We start from the raw sequence: 17,289 nt of genomic DNA, 5'->3' as shown, positions 1-17,289 counted from the left end.
TTTCTAAATCCCTCTTCCCCCACCACTGCAGGTTCATCAATGCTTCAGCCATTTAGCTGTCTAACTGTCCTATCTCTAAGACAGGTATGCTTTGCCCTGCTGCTAAACTATAAATCACTTCAGCACAGACACCCGAAACTAGTAACTCTGCCTGCTTATGAGACAAGCTGTGGACAGCCTACAGTTAAGTTTTGCACTATACACCTTTTTACATTGTTTTTCTGAGCTATATAAATGTGTTAGCCTCTTCCAAAGTAGTCTAATTACAGTTGATCCTCAGTACCTGCAGATTCCGTGTTTCCCTACTTGCCCCATTTTATCTGCAACCACGAAGTACGATGGGACAAAAGATTTGAGTTGCCTGATGCACACTCTACCTTCTTGTCTCAGCTCTCCCCCTGTAAACAGGTGACCCTTGAAAGGGACACCATTTTTCTGCTTTTTGATGGTATTCATTGCAAATATCCCTCAAGTGTAGTACTGAGATGCTGTCTGGTGTTTTTAAGTGCAAAGTGGGTGTAATAAGCCTTACAGAGAAAATATGAGTGTTAGGTAAGCTTACAGTTACAGGGCTGTTGCCTGAGAGTTCAATGTTAGACTTGCAGAAACTGAGTCCTGTAGGTCTAGCAGCAATGGTTCAGTACTCACTAATTCAGCATTGCCAGTGACTATAAAATATGCTGTGAGTATATTTACTGTATATTAAGTTTTAAAAAAAGCACTCTTCCACACATTAGTCACCCTAACATGACCAGGTCAAGTAGCCTCTTCTACTGTCTTCCTCCCCAGTGCCAGAGCCAACAATTATCCCACCTCTTCTTCTACAGTGGGATGTATTTTCTACCTCTTCACTTTTCTCGTTTTTCCTTTCTACCTTCTCCTGGACTTCGACATTTTTAAACTTTGATAGAAAACAAAATTATTTTTTGTGTAGAGAGAATGAATAAATTATATCAATTACATCTTCTGAATCTTGAGTATTTCTTGATTATTTTCTCTGGGGCTCCCTTCTCACAGGTCATTCTCTAAATGGGGGAAGTACTTTTACACAGAAATTTCTTGACCCTTGACTCAATGCCCTTCTGGGTACTTAAGAATACCTACCATATGTTCCCTATGAACTGGAAATTACATTGTGTAAATATTAATCCCATAGGATTTCCACAGACCACCAAAGACAGAGATTTCTAGTTTCCAAATCACAACTGGAGAACCCCAGGACTAGAAAACTACAGTATACCCAAAGAAAAGGCTGACACCTTTAGCTATGAAGGTAAACTCACCAAGTATCAAACCTGAAAGAAAAATGAGCTTTCTAGCCAAAACAGAGATAGTAAATACAGGGCTACTAGAACAAAGCTTCCTGATGACATCAGGATACACTGGGCAACACTGTTTTCTTCTTAGAAATGCAAAGGTCCACCAACAAATGTCAGAGGGGGTGACTCAAAAAGTTACACAGTAGTTTCTGTAGTTTTGAAACTAACTGCTGGTCTATTTCCTATGTTTTGACATTTTTGTTTGAAAGAAAGAAAATATCAATAACATTTAATTTCTCTTGTTTTCATTTCCAAAGAATACATTTGATCTTCTATAAAGAAAACAAGAAAGTAGACCAACTCCTGCACGGATGAGTGAAAAAAAATTCTTGTAAGAAATCTCTGCTGAATCCTCAAATGAAGTATAACTTAATGGGTTGCACTTGTCAGAAAACATAAACCCAAACAAGATTGTTTATTGCTGTTTATCACATACCCAAGCTGCAGAGCAAGGCTGGAATAGATGTTGTATAAGCAAACTGAGTGACAACCTCACATATGGCAGTTAAGTGGTTCATCAGACCACAGGGCGCCCCATCTGGGGTGTGCACAGGGCAAAGGAAGCCCCAGGACTCTGGCAGCAGCCTGCGTACTGTCGTGGTTCTCATCTTCGCAAAAGCAGCCCCTCTGTGCACACAGCGGAAATGGGAGAGATAGCGTATGAAGTTCAGCTTGTCAGCCACAATACACAGTCCAGAATATTGCAGGAAGCCAAGACCTTAATAAAATAAAACAAAACAGGCCAAACTTTTTAGAAAAGCATCTGCTTTTGAGGCTTTGATAAGTGACAAAACTTCAGAGCCCTCTACAGACCACAGAGTGGGTTACTGTAACATGCACTGTTAGTTCTGGTAAGTGGAAAGAATTAGAAACAAAAAAAGTCCCAGGGTTTCACAAATTGTATTGGCCCAAACTGCTTACCCATCTCCTCTACCACTACCTCCTTTATGAGAGAACATTAAACAAATAAAGAAACAGCAAATAATTAAATTCACATAAGAGCACTGGATCAACTGCTTTCTGGATCCCAATTTCCACTTTTAAGTTTCCCAATTCATTCTGATGCAAATGGTGTAGGGATGGACATGTGTAGTGACCCTTCCAGACTTCCTTTTAAGTAATCCTTCTTCAGACACCTCAGTGGTCCTTAGTTTTCTAGAGTGAATGGAATGTACTTGTCACTAGAAGTGGATTTAAGTGAACAGACAGACACTTGACTCAAGGCTTTCAGAACAGACATTTATCAAAATTTGCCCTAACATGAAATCTGTCTTCAGTGAAAGCGGGTTTACTTTTGAAAAGAACCTTCCAGATGGACAGTGTCTCATGCCTGAAATCTAGCTACTCTGGAGGCAGATATCAGGGGATGGCAGTTTGAAGCCAGTGCAAGCAAAAAGTTAAGCAAGACCCAATCTCAACAAAACAAGCCAGGTGTAGTGGTGTGAGGGATCACAGCCTGAGCCCTAGGCAAAAAATAAGACCCTATCTGAAAAAAACCTAAAATAAAAAGGATGAGGGTGTTGTTTAAGGGGCAGAGCACCTGCCCGGCAAACAGTTTGAACTGAGTCCAGTCAAAACAACAACAAAAAAAACCCCCAAACTTCCCTTAGCAACATATAAATTTGTATCATGCAAATAATTTGAAAATAAAAGTGAGGTCTATTATATTTAATTTCACCTGTTTTTGATCGCAGATTCCCAGTAGCAAGAAGATATTCAAATGGTCTTGTAAGGTCTGCTCCCATACTGAAAATCTTCATCAAATTTTCAGTGTTTAAGGACACATTGGTCTTCTGTGCTTTTTTATCTAAGGCCATTTTAATAGACACTAACCAAGTTTCCATTTTTTCCTGAAAGAAACAATTTAATTTAAAATACTATTGCTTTAATTATCATAAATTTCATATTTACTTCCACATAATCAGTATAATCCATAATAAAATCCCTCTAATTTATCCAATTGACATGGAAACACCTAATCCACAAGCCTGAAAAACAGCTTTTTTAATGTACAACTGTAGGTCAGGACTTTCTCTAGACAGAAGACACAAGCAAGTCTAGATCAGGGTTTCTTACCCTTACCACTGTGAACATTTTGACTGGAGAGTTCTTGTGGTGGGGGCTGTCCTATGCATTGTAGGATATTTGCCAGCATCCCTGTCCTCTAACCACTGCACACCAATTGTGACAACTAAAAATGTGTCCAAACCATGGGAGAGAGGAGCAAAACACTTCAGACATGGAGTGAGGACAGACTACCACTCTAGATTACCACCTGAATGGAAATAATCAAATGTGTTTGCTTTGGCCTTAATTCAGGCCAATTTTTTTAATTAAAGTTTTTAATTTAAATGTTCTTATCAAGTGATCTAAATAGCTTCAATCCCAAGAAAAAGCAACCACAAAGCTTTGAGACCAAAGCAGCGATCTCCATGTTTTCAAGTACAAAAACAACCAAGAAGAGCTCAAAGTCTCCAAATTAGATGCAACATCCAAGACAGCTAATTAACTTATGAAGATTGACATCTTCTTCTCCAAAACCTGAAGAGGTGAAAAATGAGCACACACTGACTAGGAAATAGAGAAAAGGAACTGAGACATGGGCAAAAGCTCTGGAACCTGACACAGAAGGAGTCAGAAGAATAGGGAGGTAAACTCTCCTTTATTAGAGGCCTATTGGCTCTCCTTCAAAAAAAAAAAAAAGTTTTATTTATGTTCTTATATATGTATTTATGTATTTACTTATTTATTGTACTGGGGTTTGAACTCCAGGCCTTACACTTGCTAGTCAGGTACACTTGAATCATTCTGCCAGCCCTATTTTATTTTTGTTGACACATAATAATTATACAAATTTGTGGAGTACAAGGTAATGTCTCTACACACATACACATTGTGTAATGATCAAATCTGGGTAATTAGCATATCCATCACCTTAAACGTTAGTCACTCTTTCTAGTTAACTTCCTAAGGAGTTACATTTACCTGGCCCACACTACAAACTGGTATTTATCATGTTTATTTGAGCCTCATAAACACTAGTCATGAAGCAGTGCATGAAAAGTTCTGAGTCAAATGTATTTCAGTATGAAGAATTTTATGGAGCCAGGTGGCAATGGCTCATGCCTGTAATCCTAGCTACTCAGGAGGCAGAGATTTATCATGGTTTGAAGCCCACCTGGGCAATTAGTTGAGACCCTATTCTGAAAAAGCCCATCACAAAAAGAGGGCTGGTGGAGTGGCTCAAGGTGGAGGCCCTGAGTTCAAACCCCAATGCTGCCAAAAATAAATAAATAAATAAAAATTATGGGCTGGAAGTGTGGCTCAAGTGGTAGAGTACCTGCCTGGCAAGCACAAGGCCCTGAATTCAAACCCCAAAACTGCAAAAAAAAAAAAAAAAATTGAACAGAGCTGGATGTGGTGGCTTTCACTTGTAATCCCAGCTGGAATGCCAGTTCAAAGCCAGCCTGAGCTACTAGAGGCCCTGTCTCAAAAAAAAATTCTGAACCTGTTATAAGCTAAGATTTTTTTAGTATGTCCCTGACTGTTAAACTTTAAAAAAAGACTATGAAAAATGGCAAAACTGGAAATTATTAACATGTAGACAACAACACTGCTAGATAAGAGCCACACCACCCCATGAAGTGACCCAGGGAGAAAGCAGCACGCACTTACCTTTAGAAACATAAGGAAGAGTTGACCAGGTGTAAGAACTTCCTGATTCACTAAGCTATCAGGATTGTCCTCCATGCACTCTCCTCTTGCTAAAGCAAAGAGCTTCCGGGTCATGAGACAAAGCAAATAAAACTTTTCAGTACTGGAGTTCAAGTGGATGCAGATGCACTGGCTGTAAAATAGGAAAAAAACTAAACAAACAAACAAAAAAATCTTTAAGCAATTTAACTGTCAACCCTACTGACTAAGGTCCCTAATTCATGTCTCTTTAAAATAAAAATCCTTACTCCAAGAGATAGCTTTTCACCTTTACTGGCAATATGAGCAATGAACAGAATGCTGTCACAAAGCGAAGACCTATGCTGGAATATGGGAGCAAGTAGTCACATGCAGCTATCTCAGTTCAATTAAAATTAAATAAAATTAAGAATTCAGTTTCTCAACTGCACTGGCCATATCTCAAGTGCTCAGCAGATGGTCTGTGGCCATAAACTGGACAGCGCTTGTCTGGATCTGGATCTGGGCTCCTTTAATAATTACACAGTGGTTATATAAGCAAAGTCATTGCTTTGGGGAAATAAAGTGACATGATACCTGCAATTTTCAAACAGTACAGAAAGAAAATGTGTACCTATGCACAAAGTAATCAAGTAAATGTCTGTAAGAGTCCAATGTCCTGTGTGAACATTCTGGAAGTTTGTAATTATTTCAAAATAAGGTTAAGAACTACAATAAAATGAAATAAACTACCATAAGAAGAAGGGTGAGGAGGGCCACAGAGACAGAAGCTGGCCCCTACGGGCCAGGAACAGAATCATAACCTGGATCACTGATTTCCTGATGACCCATTGGCACAAACTGTGATCCATGCAAAGAACCACCATCTCCATCCCCCAAACACAAACACAAACACAGGCCCAGAACACATACTTAAACAGGAACTCTGCAGCTTGTTCATTAGGGTACCAGTCAGGAAGATTGAGTTTTACTCTGAAGCATTCACCTAGATAGTTAAGGACCTGCTTTTGTGTGGAACAACCCTCTTCCATTACAATCCTTAACATCTGAGAAACAGAGCTCCTAAAGAAAGAGTCATCCTCTTTTCCTTTGATGAGTTCCTGAAAAATCTGATAATCAGAAAAGCCAACAAGCGCCTAGAACAGAAAAAAAAGCTTTCTTTAAAATTATTTGTCAATAATAATTAAAATGTTATTCCCTTAGTTACAATTACCTTCTCTAGTGATTTTTAATACCCAAGAAAAATTAGTCTCCAATATTACTGAATTGAAATGAACCTTCCAAAATAATATACTCCTAATATGACAGCCAGACACCAAGATGGCACCAGTGATTCTCACTTCCTGATATTCAGACTTGTACAGTTCCTCCCACACTGAATTAGGACTGGCATGCATAACCAAAACATGTGGCAAAAAAGATGATGTGGATTCCCAAGGCTAGGTCATAAAAGTGCATTGCAGCTTCCACTTTGTTCTCTTGGCTAACTCTCTGGTGGAAGATGACAGAGAGAAACTAAGACCTCCTACCAACAACAAACACTGACCGAGACTTACCAGTCAAGTGAAGCCTAGTCAAGTCTTCAGCCCCTGAAGACTTTTCCAAGTCATTCCCAAATTCCTCACCCACAGAAACTATGGGAGAGAAATGTTTACTGTATTTATTGAATTCTGAGGCAATTTGTTGTGAAGTCACAGATAACTGACACAGCATACTTATTTATTTGAGACAGGGTCTTGCTGTATTGCCCAGCCTGGTCTCAAAGCTTGGAATCCTCCTCCAGGCTCAGTGTCCTGAGTAGCTGGGATTAAAGAAATGAGCCACAGTGCCCGGCTGTATAGCAAGTATTTCAACAAAGAGAATCCATCCAATTTGCACAGATTACTATCTCCAATTACTCATCTCATGGAAAAAAAATGTATTCATTAAGCCATACCTTCAGTGCAAATCCCAAAGGAAGAAAAAACAATTCTTTCTGGTAAATAAAGTTCAACATAACTGTGCCATTTTCCACATAGTGAAGGTTCATGTTGACAGCAGAATGTTCTTCCCTCACACAGTGCATTGAAACTCCTAATGAAACAAACAGTAAAAATCATAAACTATAGGCCAAGATCCTTGCCTTACAGCACTTTATATTCTGAGCATCCTGCAGAAGCAGAGTCAACACCTTGTAGAGTCTGGTCAATGCATGGTGGTTTGACCCAACAATTACAATGGAGAATGGCAGAACTTTATACTAAGTTTCATTCAGCTTCAAAGACTGCTAAGACACACTGCTGAAGCAAAAGAATAAAGGACTGGACATTCTGACATGCTGTTTTTCTAGGTGTCATATATAGCAATGGTTAAAGGCTACATTTTTACCTCACTTTTAAGGATAAACTATTTAAATGTAGGAGTTGAAAAGAATGTCACACATTATCTTGCAAAGCTGGGCACTGTCACAGAGAGCACGCAAGCACAGGCCAGGTCCTTGAGGGGAGTGCCAAGGCAGTTGAAACCAGAAGACTTCCAAGGCCCTTGCCTTCCTATGATCAAGTCAGGCCACCCTTCATCCTCATGTAGACAAATATATATAATACAGAAAGCAGGTTTTGCATTATGCAATCTTTCTTTAGGTAGATTTTTAATTTTTTTGTTTTGTTTTTTTTGATGGTAGTGAGGTTTGAACTCAGGCCTTCGCACTTGCAAAGCAAGCACTCTATAGCCTGGGCCACGCCTCCAGTCCTAGGTTTTTATTTAAAAAAAAATACTTAATTAAAAAAGGATGTACATATTAAAGTGATGATCTGATATATGTACAGATGGCCCTGATTTAATGATGATTTGACTTGTGATTCTTCCATTTTACATTGGTATGAGAGCCAGACTCATTCAGTGGAAATCATATTTTGCTTTTTAAATTTTGGTCTTCTCTCAATCTAGAAATGTATGATATTTTCTTATGAGTTTGGACAGCAGCAGCAAGCAGCAGCTCCCAGTCAGCCCAGTGATCAAGAGGTAAGCAAATGATAAGTCTACGATGTACTATGTTGCCAGTGTTTTTGGATACTGTGTTTTGTGTTTTCATATCCCATCATGTCTACAAAAATTCAACCTGTATGCATAAATGAGACAATGAACATTTTAACACGTTCTGTGTCAGGTGATTTTCCCCAACTGAAGGCTAGTATAAGTGTTCTGAGCACCTTTAAGGTAGGCTAGGCTAAGCTAAGCTTCAATGTTTGGTAGGTTAAGTGCCTTTTTTTTATTTGTGGTGCCAGGAACTGAACTTGTGCATGGCAAGTAAACGCTCTACCATTAAGCTACATTTCCAGCCCCTAAGTGCATCTTTGATGTATGATATGTTCAACTTATTAGGATGCAATACCTTAAGGTGAGGAAAATCTGTATACTGTATAATGATTACCACAAGTTGATAAAATCACTTCCACAGTTGCCATCTCTGCTGAGTGTATATGTGCACATGTAGAGTTAGAATACTTTAAATCTATCCATCAAATTTCATATAACAATGCAGTATTATTAACTATGCCAACCATACTGTACACCAGCACCAGGAACTAAAACTTTACACCCTTTGATCAACCCCATTCATCAAATTTTCATTTTCTCCCCCACCTCCATTAACCTCAGAAATGCTTACTAGAAAAATAAACAAAAAGTATGTAAGAGAAAATATTAAAAATCCTCTACACATGCACCTGCTTTTTTATATTTATTTATTTTTTGGCAGGGGTGAGGGGGACGACTGGAGTTTTGAACTTGGCCTGATGCTTGCTAAACAGTTGCTCTACCACTTGAGCCATCCCCACAGCCCACATCTGCTTTTTAAACAGCTTTAAACTTTTCTAAAAGGACATTCCAATGACCACTAAAACTTACCAAACTGAGTATATCCAGGTCCTCTGCTTTTCCACTTTGGTCTTACCATTGCAATGGGGAAATTTCTCCGAGGCATAATCAACATTCGGATAACTTTTTCAATGCCATTGATTATAAAGTAACCTCCCATTTCCTGCCAAGGAGATGGTTATCATTTATTAAACAAAGGTATATGGTAACTGTATATATGAACCTATTTCTAGCCAGGTGCAGGGCAACATGCAGAAGTGTACACAGGTGAAAAGGACTACCGATCCCTTGAAAACAGTACAGACATATTATTCACACAGATCAGAAAGGTTCATGGTACATGGGAGAAAATTATGGAAGGAAAACAGGTGACTTCCCTCTACCAGACAGGTTCAGCCTAACCTGTCTTTCTGTCCTCCTAAAATTATTTCAATCTTTAAGTGACATTAAAAAGAAAACTTCACTCTAAAGATTAAGTATACAGATAAAAACAGTAACCATTTTTCTTCCCAAGTAAGATAAAAAACATTTCGCTGTATAAAAGTTCTGCAAACCAGAAATTTGGATTACTAGATGTAGAAAGATATTGCAATAACTCTGGTCAGTCACATTCTGTAATAAAGAGTGACTACTACCTGTTAACTATGAAACCATCACATGACGCACGCAGGTACTCCGAGTTACTGTAACATTCAGTCCTCATAATAATGAGTTGGATTGCTACTATGCCCATTTTCAACAGAGGAAACTGAAGTTCAGGGAGATGAAAATTTCCAAAACCACCCAACTGGTAAGCAGAAAAGCTAAGTGTCACATCAAGATCTGACACCAAAACAGTCTTCCCAAGGTGTAAGACGTCATTTCAGGCAGTCTGTACTTTTTGATTACTTCAACTCAGTGTTCCAAAGTCAGCTAACATAGCTCAAAGAAATGAGGGGAAGGTATATGAATGATTTAATATGCTTGCAGAATCATACTGTCAGTAAGAAAGCATTTCTGACAATATAGTCTTGTGGGTGAAGACAGCTTCAATTTTTTTTTTTCCTAGAAGTATGTCTCTAAATATGTATAATTCAGAAAATTAAGAGTTGGGAGTGTAGTTAGATGGTAGAAAGTCATGCAAGGCCATGGGTTCAATCCCCAGGAGGAAGAAAGTGGCGAAGAGGAAGAACAAGAGGAAGAAAATCGGGGAAAAACTACTAGCTCTTCCTCCCAAAGATAATGTTCCCTAATTGCATAGCTGCTTTATCATACTGTCTCAGTTGGATCATCAAGAGCCACATGTATGTGAGGACAAGATGTTAGTACCCTATTTGACCTATCCAGAAATTGAAGCAGTGACAGCGAAACTGGCTCTCACTGACAAGCTTCCTGTCTTCCCACTCCCAATCCAGGCCTAAACTACTGTCACATGGCCTGGATCCCTGTGTTCACCTCTGCCTCCTCATGGTGCTCGATGAGGGCTTGTGGAGGAAGGTGGTGTAAGTTACAGAGCTGGGACTTCACCATGATGGGAACATAGCCAAGAAACTGTTTAATGATTCCTTTTGAGATTCCATTCACTGCCCAGCTGATATCAGCCTAGATGAAAACAAAAGAAAATAATTACTTAAAAGAATTTGAATCTGCAAAAACAAGTGAGGAAGAGGACCATAATTAAGGGATTTATGCCGCTGATTTAGAAGATGTGATCTCTTAGATGGCAGCACTAAGCCAGCAGAATTCTCAGATAAACCTTATTAGGTATCAGCCCTATTTTCAAAGATGTCAGCAAGAACACATTCTCACTAGTACTCACTGTCAACTTCCCACGGTAGGTACTCCTTCGCCCACGACATTCGGCTGGATAAACCTTGAGCTCTTTGCAGATGGTCCCTTTTGGAACTGTTGGTGGACTGATGACCGCATCCACAATAGTAAGAGAGATACGCTCATCTTTAAAAGCAAACTCAAAGGGAGGTATAGCCTGAAATACAATTGACACTGTTAAACTGCTTGCGTTTCCAAGTGTCTCTAAGATTCTTCCAAACCTCATGTGTTCTACAAGCACTATACCTGTACTGTCAATGTGACATCTCTAAAAAGGACTCTCATAACTTCATTAAGTACTTAAAAACCACAACGCATTAGCTAAGTTTTTTTTTTTTTTTTTAAATCAGGTACCATAAGTCAGATTGTGTAGTAGGCTCTCACTGTGAAAAGCTCCTGCTCTCCAAACCAAGTGCCTACCCTCTATGTACACAAGAAAACAAACAGACCTGCAGCTGACAGGCCAAGGATAGAGGAACATCTTTCTAGAGCCCACTAATGCCATTCTTGTACATTTCACTCCTTGGTGATCTGATACTGAAGCCAGGGCCACACAAAGGCGAACATGGTAGGCCAAGGTGGTTTTCCCCTTCCAAGGCAGGGTCTTGGGGAAGCTTTCCTATTCTTTTGAGGAAGGGGCCCCACCGATCCCATATATTAACTATGAATATACAGTTCCCAACCTTAGTGTTAAAATAATGAAAATGCCAAGAACAGAGCCAAGTAAGAACACAAAGGTTCTCCACCCTCACGTGAGTTCAACTGTCATTTTCTAGACTTTTAAACTGTTACTTAAAGCTGGTGCTATTTTAGAATTTAATATTTAAAAAATAAAATCTGTCATACATTTCAGATTCAAGGAAGAGCATTAGCTGAAAAAGAAAGGGAGACTAGAAGATTTTCTTTCTCAAACCACAGCTGTACTGTCTAAATATAGACAGTTCTCATTATTCACAGTCGTAGGGTCTAAAAGTTGCCACAAACAGTGCATCAGTGAACAATGAGCCACTGCTCCTAGGGAAAACACAAAGTTAGGGTCCTATGAGTCTCCAGTCACAGTATTTCATTGATTGCTCATTATATAATCTTGGTTTATGCATGTAAGTTTGCCTTTAAGGCCACCTTACTTAATATACACGTACACTGCTAAGCCATTAACACGGAACTCTCAGCAGTAGCACTAACATGTATTTTCTCCATGAAACACAGCACTTTAGTACTACACTTGGGGGCAATTTTAAGTAGCAAAACTTACCAAGAAAAAGCACAAAAAATGGGTTGGTGCCTATTTTACAGACTCATGCTTGTAATTCCAGCTACTTGGGAGGCAGAAATTGGAAGGATCACAGTTCAAGGCAGCCTGGACCTAAAAATAGGGAGAATCCACCCAATAAACAAGCTTTGTAGGGTGGCTTATGGTGGTACATACTAACAGGCACAAGGCCCTGAATTCAAACCCCAGGACCACTGAAAAAGAAAGGCAGGGAAAAAAGAGCACAAAAATGGGGAAAAACCACAGCATTAAATAGATAGCAAAAAGGACTCTTGCCCCTGCTTATCCTCTGAGAACCTGAAACACTGAGGGAGAGTGTTACATTATTGCAACTCAGCTATGAACAAGCACACTGAGTGATTCAGTGTCAATTAATGACCTGTTGGTGGGTACAGATTTGGTAACTACAAGTAAATTTTAGTGAGTAGCTGAATTTGCAAATATACAATCACTAAATAATGAAAATCTTTTTTTTTTTGTTTTGGTGGTGGTGGTTTTGGGGTTTGAACTCAGGGCCTCATGCTTGCTCAATTATATTCTGAAAAGATTAACAGACATAAAAATTCCAACTTACAGAATGGAAGGATCTACCCCAAAGAACCATGCAAAAAGTATATATAAACAAAAATATGATAAAGGCAATTTTTTCCCTGGTTTATAGATAGTGGTCTTCCCTTACTATGTATTATGTATTACAATTCCAGCTAAGTTCTGGTGTCATTATTTATATAGAGTCAAATTTTCTTTATCTACTTCAACCAAAAGAATATATCACATAGTCGGGTGCTGGTGGCTCACACGTGTAATCCTAGCTACTCAGGAGGCAGAGATGAGGAGGATCGTGGTTAGAAGCCAGCCCAGACAAACAGTTCTCGAGACCCTACCTCAAAAAACCCTTCACAAAAAAGGGCTGGTGGAGTGGCTCAAGGTGAAGGCCCTGAGTTCAAGCCTCAGTACTGCAAAAAAGAAAACAAGAACACAAGCATAGGTCCTGAGTTCAAATTCCAGTGCTGCCAAAAAAAGTAAATAAATAAATCACAATGGAGTGAATGCAGAAGTAGGTCGAGAACCCAGCTGTCTTCTAAAAAGCCAGACATTTTAGAAGATTTTTAAAATGCGACTCTTTTTTGCTTTTGCTTTTGTTCTTTGGAAAATATTCTTTGTGAGAAATGTTTATGCATACTGGTTTATTTTTAAATGAATTAACCTTTTAATAAATTTCACAATTTTAATTTCTAATGAAGTGAATATTGGTAAACAAAAGCTCTTTAGGGGTCCCTCAAGGATTTTAAGAGTAGAAGGGACAAAAAAGTTAGCAATTGGTGTATTACTCTGTAAAAACTCTATGCACCTGTACTCCTTTTGTATTATTTTTGAGCAAGCCTTCCCTGAGTATCTCAACCCTGGACTCTTCTGTCATTATTTTGATAAGCTCTAGCATCAATTAATTGCAAATAATTTTTCTTGTAGCCATTACCTCCTAAGAGCCCAGGGACCATACAGATAGTCCCCATCACTCTTGTCTTTCTCAAAAAGGGTGGGTACTGATCTTCGAATCAGATATTGAATGGCTCCAATATCTGGAAGCATGAGATTCAACCAAAGCTCTACACATTATTTCTCTCCCTGCTATCCCAAAACAACTACCCCCAGGGTAGTATGCCCTAAGCCAGTGGCTCTCTCTGCTGCCTTTCCCCCAGAGGAAATGCACTCCTCTTTTACTGGATTCACCTAATCCTACACTTTCTAAATTCCTGGTTTAGCTGCACTTCCCATGTGCTGCTTAGTAGCCTATCCAAACTCTTGGCAGAGCAGTTCTCAAGACTGTTTTGAGGTTTCCATCACTCCACCTCCAAAACACAATATGGAACACTGAAGGGCATGGGCTGTCTCTTCCAGGGGATGCCTCTTCTTTACCCTCAGAGGAGGCCACCATCCTCACCTGAACTCTGCCACCACTGCCCAGTGGACCCATCTTTACAACTCATTTATATGTTCCTCAACACCTGTCCAATTCAGATCAGACACCCAGTAGTGTTCCTCTTTCAAACGCTAAGAGAAGGAAACCAAAGGATGACCTTGCACATTACACTCTATCTATGGAATCAGTTCAGAATTTTTTGAGGTAGTTTTAGAAAGTAAGACTTCAAGTGCATGTGCTTTGTGAATGGTTGGGAAGCACACCCTAAACAGACTGTCTTACAAAAAAAAAAACCCTACAACTCAAGCTAGGAGGCAGTGGCTTTCCCTGTAATCCTAGCAACTGGGGAAGTGAAAATGGGCGAAATCTGTTCGAGGCCACCTCAGGCAAAAAGTCTGAGGGACCCCCATCTCAATGTCTAGGCCAATGGTGCACGCCTGTCATGCTAGCTATGCAGGGAAAACCAATTAGGACAATCGAGATACAAGCTGGCCAAGCAAAAAGCGAGACTCTATCTCAAAAATAACCAACTGCCAAAAAAAAAAAAAGGACTGGGGGCGTGGCTCAAGTGGTAGGAGCGCCTGCCTACCAAGCGTGAGGCCCTGAGTTCAAATCCAATAGAGCAAAAAAAAAAAAAAAAACCCTACTAGTCATAATCACATATAAATCCAGAAATCACAGATACATTTTCCCCTGCTTTTCTCTCCCCTAGCAGGATAAATGAGTACGCATACCTGGGGTTACATTGTGGCCGCCCAGCCCGGAACCCCTTCTCACGGGCCCCGCGCTCCGTTTCCCGCCACCTCCCACCAGCCCCTAGTCTACTCGCATCGCCCTGCAGCTGCGATCCTGGGAGGACGCCGCGCTCACCTGCACCGCGTGACTGAGACCCTCGTGCACGGCGTAGTTGAAGGAGTCCACGTGCGCCCGCGTCAGGTCCTGCAACGCCGCCTGCTGCTGCTCCTTCGGGATCCCGTAAGATGGGTCGGTCAAATGCTTTAGGCTAGGCCCACTGGGGAGGCTCCGCCACCGACCGCCGGGATCCATGTCCCCCAGCACTCGGGGCACCAGCGCAGGCTCTACACGCGTGTGTAGAAATGGCCGGAGTCTCAGAGCCCGCGGCCTGCTGGGAAATGTAGTTCCCTCTTGTTTGGTCCGTCCCCTCCTCCCCGGGTCCTGCGGTTTAATAGGGTCGGCTTGCAACCCGAACTGTAGTGTGAATGGGCCGGTTAGAACTGAATAGCTTTTTTGTGTGCCACCTAGATTGCTCCTCTCAAATGATCAAAGGTGGAAACCCTCTCCACTGCAGCTTGTGACCTCTGTGGCCGACATTCGTTCAATCACCTGGACCGAAATCCTGGCTGGGGGGCTGGGGGGAGTTGGGTGGTCTCCAAGTGTATTTACAACCTTAATAATGTCTATCGAGCCTCTTTGTGAGTCGCTAATCTCCCAGGAATACTATTTAATCCTACCTTTCATCTTCATCCTGTGGGTATTTAATAGCTGTACTGTGGCACAGTTGGCACATAATACTGCACTACACACGTTTACTATGAATTTTTTAGTGGTACTGGAGTTCGTCCTTTTCTGCTACCAACCACACCATTTCTCTGCTTCCTTTAAAACACAAATCATTAAAAGGATTAACCATTCTGTCTGCTGTTTTCAAGGTTCATTCATGTTGCAGCATATGTCAATATTCATTTCTTTCATGGCTGACTAATAATCCAATGTATTGATATACCTCATTTTGTTTATCCATTCTCTAGTCAATGAACTTTTGGGTTGTTTCTACCCGTGGATATTATGAATAATGCGATGAATATCGCTGTGCAAGTATTTGAATGTGTTTTCAAATCGCAGCTATTATACCTACTATATATATATGGTAGTCAGCTTTTCATCACTGTGGCAAAATATCTGAGAAAGCAATTTAAAGAAGAAAAGATTTATTTTGGCTCATTGTTCAGAGGTTTCAGTCCATGGCGGAGGGGAGGACATGGCAGAGCGGAGCAACTCACCCATGGTGGCCAGGAAGCAGAGTGCCTGAGTTAGAGGGCTTTCTCCTTTCTCCCATTTTATTCTATATGGGCCCCTGGCCTATGGGATAGTGGTCCAAATTCAAGGTGGGTCTTCCCCCCTTAATTAATCATCTCTGGAAATGCCCTTATAGACATACATCAAGTTGTGCTTCACTAACCTCCGAGGCATCTCTCAATCCAGTCAAGTTGACAATCAAGAGTAATTATCACAGAATGGAATTTCTGTGTCATAAATTAACTCCATAGTTCACTTTTTGAGGTTCTGTGAAACCATTTTTCAAATGAGCTATACAATTTTAATTTCTCCTGGCAGTGTACAAGGATTTCAATTTCTCTATGTCCTTACCTATAGCTGATACTGTCTTTTCAGTATAACCATCCTAATAAATGCAGTAATGCCTAATTGTAGTTTTGATTTGCATTTGTCTAATGACTGGTGATGTTAAGCATCTCTTTTTGTTCTTACAGGTCAATTGTATTTTTTCTTTGGAGAAATGTCTGTTTAGATACATTGTCTAATTTTAATATTGCTTTGTCATTTTATTGTTGAGGTAATGCTTCTTTATATAATAATCTATGCCAGTCTTTCTTAGGCATGCGATTTGAAAATATTTTCTCCTTTTCTGTGGGTTGTCTATTCTCAAACTCTCTCTCCCTCTCCCTCTCCATGTGTATGTGCCTTGCTGGGGTTTGAATTCAGGGCTTTGAACTTCTGAGGCAAGCACATTACTACTTGATCCACACCTCCAGCACTTTTTGCTCTGGTTATTTTGAAGATAGAGTCTCACTTTTTGCCCAGGCAAGCCTAGACCAAGTTCCTCCTGTTTTAAGCTTTTTGCATCACTGAGATAACAAGAACATGCCACCCATCCCTAGCTTTTTCCACTGAGATGAGGCCTTACAAACTTTTTGCCCCTGCTGGCCTGGAATTGCAATCCTCCTGATTTCAGCCTCACACGTACTTTGGGATGACAGACACATGCCACAATACCAGCTTATTTTCTTAATATTGTCCTTTGAGGCAACAAAGTCCTGAGTTCAAAATCCCAGTCCCACCAAAAAAAAAAAAAAAGGCAACAAAAAAGTTTTGGTGAAGTGCAGTTTTTTCTTTTGTTTTTGTGCTTTTAGTATCGTATCTTAGAAATCATTGCTTAACCAAGGCCATAAGGGCTTCTTACATTTAGCTTTTGATCCATTTTGAGTTAATTTTTGGATATGGTGTGAAAAGGCAAACCCCTTCACTTTTTTGTATGTATATTTCCAGTTGTCCTAGCACCATTCACTGAACACTATAGCTTTGTGACAGATTTTGAATTTAGGAAGTTTAATCCTAAGAATGCTTTGACTTTGTTCCCTTTTTTTCAGATTTCTATG

The 17,289-nt window shown here is 40.1% G+C and overlaps 1 protein-coding gene across 1 annotated transcript in view; it reads right to left on the bottom strand.

Annotated features, from left to right (window-relative positions):
• Window positions 1-14,987, bottom strand: part of Polr1b (RNA polymerase I subunit B) — a 32,330-nt gene extending 17,343 nt beyond the window's left edge. Inside the window, exons 1-9 of the mRNA XM_020175253.2 lie at window positions 14,744-14,987; window positions 10,669-10,836; window positions 10,305-10,451; window positions 8,901-9,033; window positions 6,949-7,085; window positions 5,925-6,148; window positions 4,995-5,166; window positions 2,998-3,169; window positions 1,756-2,037 (exon numbers count right to left, since the gene is read on the bottom strand). Of these exons, the coding sequence (XP_020030842.2) occupies window positions 1,756-2,037; window positions 2,998-3,169; window positions 4,995-5,166; window positions 5,925-6,148; window positions 6,949-7,085; window positions 8,901-9,033; window positions 10,305-10,451; window positions 10,669-10,836; window positions 14,744-14,920 (1,612 nt within the window). The 5' untranslated portion in view covers window positions 14,921-14,987. The remainder of the gene's footprint in view (window positions 1-1,755; window positions 2,038-2,997; window positions 3,170-4,994; window positions 5,167-5,924; window positions 6,149-6,948; window positions 7,086-8,900; window positions 9,034-10,304; window positions 10,452-10,668; window positions 10,837-14,743) is intronic.
• Window positions 14,988-17,289: the final 2,302 nt, after the last annotated feature.

The sequence above is a fragment of the Castor canadensis genome, chromosome 12 (genome assembly GCF_047511655.1).
Source record: "Castor canadensis chromosome 12, mCasCan1.hap1v2, whole genome shotgun sequence".
NCBI classification, from domain to species: Eukaryota; Metazoa; Chordata; class Mammalia; order Rodentia; family Castoridae; genus Castor; species Castor canadensis.
This window is presented reverse-complemented; position numbering and strand designations above follow the sequence as displayed.